Source organism: Zonotrichia albicollis, chromosome 36 (genome assembly GCF_047830755.1).
Source record: "Zonotrichia albicollis isolate bZonAlb1 chromosome 36, bZonAlb1.hap1, whole genome shotgun sequence".
Taxonomy (NCBI): Eukaryota; Metazoa; Chordata; class Aves; order Passeriformes; family Passerellidae; genus Zonotrichia; species Zonotrichia albicollis.
Window position 1 is genome coordinate 1,239,154 of NC_133854.1, and position 9,542 is coordinate 1,248,695.

A 9,542-nucleotide genomic window follows, 5' to 3' on the forward strand; every position below is an offset into this window, starting at 1 on the left:
ATGCTCTGAGCCTGGGCAGTGGCAGTAGCCCAGCGCCCCTTGCCAAGTAACTGTTGTGCTGTTAAACCATACAGAGGATCACCCTGCACTCCAGGTCTTGCTGCTTCTTGAGCACACTTTTCCTCCCAGCTTTTATGAAACATCACCTGCTGATAGGGTGGCATTCTGAGTCATATCATGGTATGCACATCAGCTGGCATTAATGTGTTAGATGGAAAAATATACTGCAGAAGTGACTGTGAAATTTGGGATTTTCAACTAAATTGTGAAACTGCCGCTCCCAATTTTTCTAAAATCTTCCAATGGAAAGGTTCTCAAACTCTACTTGCAGGAATAGTTACTACAGGAAAAGTTTCTACATAATTTGAGAGAAAAGTCCCTTCTACAATAGCTTCTGGAATACCTTTTTTCTACTTTCGTTTCTGAGCTGCTTCTATTTCATAGTCACATTCCAACTCTAATTCCACATTCTTTACAGTGTGAGAGGGAGGATTTTGTTTAACTGGCTCGAATGCTGGCTCAGAGACAGAATGGAGGAGTTTTTGCAAGACAATGGCCATATTCAGACGATGCACAATCCAGCTTGCTTGTAATAATGGACAATGAACACCTTCACAAAGAATGAATTATGGACATATTCAGAATTGGGGTCGGTATATCCTTGAAAAAGATACAAGAAGAAGAGTCATCAGGACTCAGCAAGTTTGTCAGCAAGCTTGGCAAAGTGAGACATGGGTGGGCCAGACAACCACAGCCAGACGTGTGAAAAATCAGGTGATCCAATCAGCATTCTATTTTAGACGTGTGAACAGCCAGGATTAACCAATCATGTATTAGCTAGAGACGTGTGGATAGCAGAGACGTATTTTAAACAGAGTCTTTTAAAGGATAATAAATTTGGCTTCACTAGATCATATTGGTTATGGTGTGATGTCCCAGAACCTCCGCGCCCTGCAGCCTGTTCCCGCAGGAGGCTCTGGTGAGCCCCTTCCAGGACGCTCCGCTGTGCACACAGCCCTTCTCCTGCCCGCCCAAAACCCTCCTGGGACAGCAGGACACAAGCTGGCCGGCTCTGGGCTCAGCACAGCCCAAACAGAAGGGCAGGAAGACGCAGCGGCTGTTTTGCAGCCCTGCCCAAGAGAGGTGGGAAGGGTCTCCTCCCTCTGGTCTCACTTGGTTGGGTTTCTGACTGGGCCTGAGGCAGGGGCTGCCATTGCTCACTGTGGGGAGACCAGAGTTGCCAGAACCACACCGAAGGTGCAGGCACTGCCTGACAGCGCTGCGGCCACTGGGACCGTCGCGCCTCCGAGTCTCAGCCACTCCCTGCTGCTGCTGCTGCTGCTGCTGCTGCTGCTGCTGCTGCTGCTGCTGCTTTTAGGCACACCCAGAGCTCACTGTTAGGCCACGACGCTCTCTGCTTCTGCCCTCTTCCTGTCCCTGTGTAGGGATGGAGCACTGCTGTGCTTTGAGGAAGCTCTCTGTGAAACCTTCCAGCATTGCAAGCTCCTTTGCCCTTGGTGGATGCTTGCCATGGAATCCCGCACAGCTGGGTTCACAGCATACTCAAGCTGGCTCTTCTAAAACCCAGGGTCCTTGTCCCCTTCAGTGTGCTCAGCACGCCCTTTAACTCCACGGTGCTGTGCAGCTGGAGCAGCGGGACAGGCACCTTTGCAGCCTGACTGCCCTTGTTCCTCTCTGCCCATGCCCGGAACACAGCAGGCAGGAGAAGGGCAGCAGGGCCCTGCGTGTCCCCAGGCTCAGGATTTGCGTCGCTTCAGCTCCACGGAGACACGGGTCAAGTGAAAAACCCAAACTGTTTATTAAGGGAAAGTGAAGGTAAGGGGTGAGCTGGGAGGCAGAAAAGGGGATGGGCAGGGCCTGAGGGCTGCAGGGAGGGGGCTGCCAACAGGGAGAGAGATGGCAGGAGCTGCTGGAGCTTCCCACAGGCTCAGCTCTGAGCAGCCAGAGCCGTGCCTGGAGCTCCAGCTGGTCCATCCTGTTCTGCAGGTGCTCCCATCTTCAATGGGCACTTGAAATCGCTGATGGACGCTGGTACATCTGATCCATCAGACAAAGTCCTGCAGATCTTCCTTCAAAGATCAGCTGAAGCAGTTTGCTCAGGCACGATGGACTCTCATCTTCCTTCAGGGTTTGAAGAGCTGGAAGAGAGAGGAACAGAGCCAAGGTCAGAGGCCAGATTGAGGAAATCCAAGGAAAGCCTCCTGCCAGGGCCATCCCAGCCGGCTGCAGTGGCCCGGGTGCGGCTCTCACTGTAGCCAGGGCAGCAGCTGGGCCGGGGGCAGGGAGGGGCGCGGGGCTGCTGGCTCACCCATGAACCTGAGGGCTGCCTCTCGCAGGGTCCTCTGTGGGCTCTCGGCCGCTCGGCTCTCGTCCTGCAGCAGCTGTGGGGAGCGCCAGCAGGGAATGCTCGGCACAGGCTCAGCCCCTCGGCCAGGCTCTCCCTCCCCCAGCACAGGGCGAGCCGGCCGGCACGGCCCAGGGCAGGGAGCAGCAGGGTGGGCGCAGGCTGGCGGGCCCTGCTGCGGTGCTGGGCAGGGCCACAGCTGCCGGCCCCCTCCACCGAGCACCGGGGGCAGGGCTCGAGCTCCCGGGCTGTCCTTACCAGGCTCTCAGCAAACTTAATGCGGCGCGCCTTCGTCAGCAGCTCCTCAAGGTCCCTCCTCCTCAGGAAGCGTGCCGCACAAAGCAGGGCTTGGAAAGAGGCCTGGAGAGCGGCAGAGAGCTGCAGCTGGCACCAGAGCCCAGGGCACAGGACCTGTGTCGCTGTGCCACGGCCATGGGGAGGCTGGAGCTGTGCCAGGGCAGAAGGCGGCCAAGCCCCCTGCCAGGGTTGTGGCACCGTCACACAAAACCTCACCTTAGCCACGTGCAGGTTCTCATCGTGCCAGCGCAAGAATAGAGGGAGCAGGCTCTGGTTCACAAATGTCGTGAGAAGCTCTTCCCCCTCTTCCACTACCAGCTCCATCACCTTGCAAAAGAGCTGAATGGAGAGCAGCTGCACGTGGCTGTTGTCCTGGAAGGAAAGGAAAAGACCTCAGCACCAGCTACTCCAGGCCCGTTGAGGCAAAGGCCCAGAACTGCACAGAGCACAGTTTCCAGGTAGCATCCAGTGCCCTTGGCTGGGGGCACAGAGCCTTACGTTCTCAAAATGTGGCAGGAGGGACTCAGCCAGCTTCAGGGTGGTGACACTGGGTAGCAGGAGGTCTTTGTCCTGGAGCGCATGTGTGAGCACACAGAGGCTCATCCAGACCACCTCTGCATCTGGATCAGCCAGCTGCTCCACCAGGTGTGGATAGAGGCAGCATATTCCTCCGGTCTGCGTGCAAGACCAGGCTGTGCTGTGAAGCCGTGAATGGCCGCAGCACCAACAGCTGCTTGGGGCACTGGGGCAGCTGAAGCAGGAGGCAGGAGAGTTGGGAGCAGCTGCCTCTGCTGCCAAAGGCCAGCCAAGCCCAGAGGTCTGTGTTGCCCAGCCCCACACTGCCAGCGTGGCTTCAGCCACTGCCCCCTTCTCACCAGCGAGGGCTCCTTGCTGAGCATCACAAGGCCTCTGAGCACCAGGTGCAGCCTGTCCCTGCACTGGCTCAGCAGGTGCCTGGATACCACCAGCAGGGCACTGGGACCATGTTTGCTCAGGTCCAGACACTCCAGGAGCTGAAAGGCACAGGGCAGTGACGGTGGAGCAGGCCGGCAGGAGCCCGGAGCCTCACAGGGCTGGGCCAAAGCAGCAGCAGTGGGTGCGGGCAGCCTCCCAGGCGGCTGCAGCTACGAGAGGCCTGAGAGCTGGGAGGCAGCTCAGCCAGGCAGCGCTGGCCATCAGGCTCACCTCCACAAAGAATGCCAGGGCAGGCAGATCCCAGCAGGGCTGCTTCCCGACGAGCAGGCTGAGCAGGTGTGAGGCCATGTGGGGACACAAAGGGCTCAAGCCACAGCGCATCTCCCTGGCAGGGGAAAAGGCACCAAGGCTTTGAGCCGAGAAGCAGACCTCTCCCAGGCGTGGTCTCACAGAGGCCTGATCTTTCCCCAGCACTCTGCAAGGGGACATGGGGCCCTTGGGAGGCAGCTGCTGCTGGGCATCCTCCTCTCCCAGCCTTTTCCAGTCTGCTCGGCCCTCCATCGCTGACAAGGCCCTCTCGCTTACAGCCCCAGGGACTGTGTGGGGCACTCTGGGCAGGGGGCACAAATGCTGACGGTGGCAGCGGGGAGTAGGGGATCTCACCTGGCCAGCAGACCCGCTGCATAGTGCTGGGTGTCGGCACAGAGCAGCTTCTCCCAGACCCGCTTGTTCTCCAGAGCCACCAGCTTCTTGTCAAAGCCCAGGCGGGAGAGCAGAGCCTTCATGGTCTGCACTGCAAACCTGCGCACTGAGCAAAGGCCAGGTCACTCTGGGAGTGCTGGCCCTGGCCATGAGGGCGTGGGAAGGACAGGGAGACTGGCACCTGTGGAGATGGCAGGGAAGGCCGTGTTCTTCCAGGCACGCTCTCCAGAATCTCCCAGTTTCAACATCCCCTGGCATCTGCTCTGTGGTGGTGAAAATTTGCAATAGCAGAGCCACAAAGAGTTGGGGAGAATGAAGCAGAATGGCACAGTGCCACTCACACATGGGGGCAATCCTCCAAAGCACCAGAGTTGCCTGCAAGAGACAAAGCAGCCCAAGGCAGAGCTCAGTGCCAGGGTGTCCATGAGGCAGGGCCCGAAGGGAGACGCAGGGGGAGCACGCGGCCTGCTGCCCCTGAGCCTGCCCCTAGGCCAGCTTTGAGCCCAGGCACGGAGCTGCAGGCTAGGGAGAGCAGGGAGAGCTGCTAGAGAGGCAACCAGGAGGGCGAGCAAAGATCAGCTCCAGAAACTCACAGCCAGGGCAAAGACAGCCTTGTCTCCGCAGGACAAGCTGCTGTAGGGCGGCTGCTCCTCCATGGCAGAGAGCAGCGCTGGAAGCACCTCCTGGGCAGCCACTCCGGACGTGCCAATGGCTCTCCACATCAGCGTGGTGGCTCTGTGTGAGCAGAGCTGTGCGTCAGCACCATGCCCTGTGCAGCTGCATGGGGCCGGGTGACAGAGCCCCGGTGCCCTGAGGGGCAGGGAGGGAGCATGGCAGAGCCTCAGGAAACAGAGGGGCCCGAGGCTCCTGCAGCTCTCCGCCTGTCTGGCAGAGCCCACTGGACAGGCTGTACAGGGTGAGGGGCCCTACGGGCCGGTGAGCACCGAGCTCTCGAGGCACTTGTGCTCTGTACCTGTCACACGTTGGGGCACAGCATAGGAGGCTCATCACCACTTGAACAGGGTGTTCCTCCGTCAGGCTCAGAATCTCCATTTGCAGCCTGGCATCCATGGTGACACAGGACGCCAGTCTCCGGAGAATATCCCTGACCATGACGCGGTGTGGGGAAGACTTGGAGTGCTGTCCAAGGGAGCAACTTGCCCAGCTTCCCCCAAGAAGTGCTTGCCTTCCCACCCCACTGTAATGGCCTCAAAGACTGAGGGGGTTCAGCGGATGTAGCTTGAGGAGCCACGTGATCCTGGGAGGCCTTTAGCCCTGGCCCCAGGTTGCTTAGCTGTGGAGAGCTTTGTTCAGACATGGCTTATAGAAAAAGGCCATGATCACATACAGCTGGTTGAAAAGTAAAAGGCAGCTGTAAGCAGCAAGTTCTCAGGCTTTTCCTTAAAAACAATAAATACCTTGTCCTTGGCTAAGTTATGAGAAAAACATGGTGGAAAACATGGAGTCCTTGAAGGGTACTCAATAATAAGTCAACAGCAGGATGAGGAAAACAAGTATTAGCCTGAACAAGAAACCACAGGTATTGTCAGCAAAGGAGGGGTTGCCGTCCAATCTGTAACCAATGATGAGCTTGGGTTTTGCAATATGTATGAACTTAATTAACACTACTATAAAAGTGTGTAAGCTGGATCAATAAATCTGAGATCGATGCTCATCAATCGGATGTGTGCTCGTTCTCCCTTCACTTTCGTCAAATGGTGAACCTCGATCGAGATACTGCGACACACCACAAAGGAGCGAAGAACTGGGTCGGGTCCTGAAGCAGCCGTGATGGCAGAAAAGCGCAGAGAAAAAAAAAAGGGAGAAAAAAGAAGCTGAGACGCGCCGTGCCTCGGGCGATCGTAAAGGCGAGCCTGCCTGAGATATGCTGCTGTTCCTTGAAGAGCTGCAACAGTGCTGACGATTTAGGTATGGAAAGGCAAACAGCATATGATTTATTTACTGCCTTTTTACAAAAAAGGCAGGTTAAGGGAATAGATTTGCAAGAGGATTTACCAGGGCTTTTGACTTATGGGTATGCTAGGGGAGTTTTTATTAACCCCCATACAATTCACGAGTTAACAGAGTGACGTAAATTCGGTGATTTGTTGTGGGAGGCCACTTTAGAGGACGATAAAACTGCCAAGAATTTAGGTAAATTATGAAGGGTGGTTCACAATGAATTACTGCAGCACCAGGCTGAGAGAAAGGCTGCCGAGCAGGCAACAGCTGCTCATGGGTGTAATAAAGATTACGATCAGGAGACAGGAACACCACTAGCTCCTGCAATGAGGATGGTTTTGTTACCTGCTTTGCCGCCCTCCTCTGCTTCAGCAAGCCAGGCTATGCAGTGCGCTTCTGAGGCTTCTGCACCCCCTGAACAACAGGAGCCGTGGCCAAGACCACCCGATAGGCTCCCGCAAAGTAATAAGCCGATTCCTGGTGCGGAAAACGACCTAGAGAAGGCTATTGCAAGGGAGCGACGGGAGGCGTGGGCTTCGCTTGCAAGAGAAGCCATGGAAAAGGGGGATGAGGAAGTTATCAGTGCTGCTACCCAGCTAGCCAAACAGATGTTAGACTATATTTTTGATACCAGTCTTCTTTTGGTGAATGATTGTCGTGGGATAGCTAAATTGATCTTTACTCAACATCAGCAGTTGTTCTTTAATGCTCATTGGCAAGGGCTTGTGAACGAGTGTGTGGCAGTACAGAGGCAGCAGGGAGACCCTCTCCACGGTATAACTGTTAATGAGCTTATGGGCCTATGACCTTTTCTTCGTACCGAGGCACAAGCTTTGCTGGGGCAAGAGAAGTGCCGGGAGGCTATGAAGTTGGTCAGGCTCACTAAGAGGGTCAAAGAGCCGGGAGGGGTACCCGTGTATATAGGAATTAGGTAAGGGAGAGAAGAATCATTCGGCTCATTTATTGATAAAGTTGCTGCTGCAATCGAAAGGGCCAGGGTTCCAGAATGAAAGAGGGGGGCATTACTTAAGCAGTGCGCTCTTCAAAATTGTAATTCTACTACTAGGAGCATGCTCAATACTCTGGGTGCCAATTGGACCATAGAGGAGGAATTAGAGAGGATGGGTTTGATGCCAACAGGACCGCAAGCCTTTATAGTAGATGCGATCAAACAATTAGGAATAGGCTTACAAGAACAGGCAAAGTCCGCTCAAAGTCAGGTGTTAGCTGCTCTTGCACCGCTTCAAGCGTCAGCTGCACTGGCACCAACAAGTAGAGGGAACCGCATGAAATGTTATCAATGCGGAGGCATGGGTCATATGCGCCGGGAATGCCAAGCCACAGGACAATGGTGCCAAAAATGGCGCTCGGATACTCACAATACAGGCGCTTGCAGACGGAAATCGGGAAACTTCCCCAGGAGCGTGCACCGCAGCGACCGCGCCCCGACATGAGTCGTCGCTGCAGCAGCAAGAGCACCCCCTCCTGCCTCCAGCCCGCCACAACAGGGAGCCTCGGCCTGGACCTGGCAGCCGCAGTAGATGCTATGTTGATGACCCCGCATCAGCAAAACATTCTGACAGGGATTCATGGACCTATTGTTATACAGGATAAAGCGGTGGATGCGTTGCTTTTCGGAAGATCATCTGCATCCATGTTGGGATTATTTGTTTTGCCTGGCGTCATTGATGCGGATTACACAGGAGAGATTATGGTGATGGTGTATACCCCTTTTCCCCCACTCCAGATCAATAAGGGACAGAGGATTGCTCAGGTAGTACCACTTGAGCAAATGACTAAGGGATTGCAGCCTATCAAAAGACAAGAGAGGGGGGAAAGTGGTTTTGGTTCTACTGGAGGACTTACCTTGTTGACTTTAAACCTTTCTGAGACACCCAAGAAAAGGATGGAAGTAGAATTCAAAGGACAAAAAAGGTCATTTTCAGGTCTGCTGGACACTGGAACAGATTCCAGCATCATTAGCCCTAGCTTTTGGCCTCAACACTGGCCTTTGCAGCCAGCAGCCACCACAGTGACCGGGGTCGGAGGATTTACCCTGGCTAGCCGTTCGCTTCCTCTCCGGGTTCACATAGATGGAAAACAGCTGACAGCTATTTTTTCAGTAGTCCAATTACCACCTACCATGCAATGCCTTATAGGGCAGGACATTATGGCTCAGTTGGGGGTGGTTTTAACTAATGAAGACCCTTTGGAGTAAAAGCCATTGTTTGGACTTTCCCGATTCCCATCACACCTGGACTGTTGACACCCCGGTATGGGTTAAGCAATGGCCCTTAAAAGAGGAAAGTCTTCAACACGCCCATCAGCTGGTATCAGAACAATTTCAACAGGGACACCTACGGTTATCTACCAGCTCCTGGAATACTCCAATTTTTGTAATAAAGAAAAAATCTGGGAAGTACAGGTTGCTCCACGATTTGCTTGCTGTTAATGATCAAATGGAGCCTATGGGCGCATTACAACCTGGACTACCTAATCCTGCCATGATTCCAATGGATTGGCCTCTGCTAATCATTGACCTGAAGGATTGTTTTTACACTATTGCCCTTCATCCACAGGATATGCGACGGTTTGCCTTTACATTGCCTGCAAATAACAGGGAAGGGCCTGATCAAAGGTTCGAGTGGACTGTACTTCCGCAGGGAATGCACAACAGCCCCACCTTGTGTCAGCTTTACATTAATGCACCATTGCAACCATTAAGAAAACAATGGCTGAGCACAGTGATATATCATTACATGGATGATGTCTTGTTTGCTCAGCCCGTGCGTTTTACAGAACAACAAATGCAGAAAATAAGGACCACGCTGGCACAGTATTCTTTGGTAATAGCTCCTGAGAAAATTCAAACAACAGCCCCCTGGAAATATCTCGGATGGTCCATGTCAGAGCAAACCGTAAAAACTCAGAAATTGCAGTTGAAAACAAGGGTGGCAACTTTAAATGATGCTCAAAAACTTTTGGGTGATTTGCAGTGGTTAAAACCAATAGTGGGAATACCCAACAAAATATTAAATGAATTGGGCCTGCTACTAAAAGGAACTGACCCAACCTGCCCGGTGCGAGTCACTGACAAACAACAGTGGGTCATCCAGCAAATTTTGGACTGTGTTACACATGGACAGGTTTATCGAAGGGTTCCAGAACTACCCATAGACTTGACCATTTGGAATGGTCCACAATATCTTCTTGGAGCGCTAACACAATTTAAAAAGAAAACGGGGGAGACACAGATACTAGAATGGATCTCCCCTCCGCTACAGCAAACTAAAACTCTTTT

General features: G+C 53.8%; 1 protein-coding gene across 1 annotated transcript; it reads right to left on the bottom strand.

Annotated features, from left to right (window-relative positions):
- Positions 1 to 770: 770 nt before the first annotated feature.
- Positions 771 to 4,362, bottom strand: LOC141726538 (uncharacterized). Its single transcript, XM_074531463.1, has 7 exons — positions 4,300 to 4,362; positions 3,538 to 3,675; positions 3,161 to 3,337; positions 2,879 to 3,034; positions 2,624 to 2,725; positions 2,330 to 2,402; positions 771 to 2,159 (listed from the first exon to the last, which is right to left on the bottom strand). Exons 1-7 carry the CDS (start codon positions 4,360 to 4,362, stop codon positions 2,020 to 2,022), a joined length of 849 nt encoding a protein of 282 aa, XP_074387564.1. The 3' UTR covers positions 771 to 2,019.
- Between the last annotated feature and the right edge of the window lie 5,180 nt (positions 4,363 to 9,542).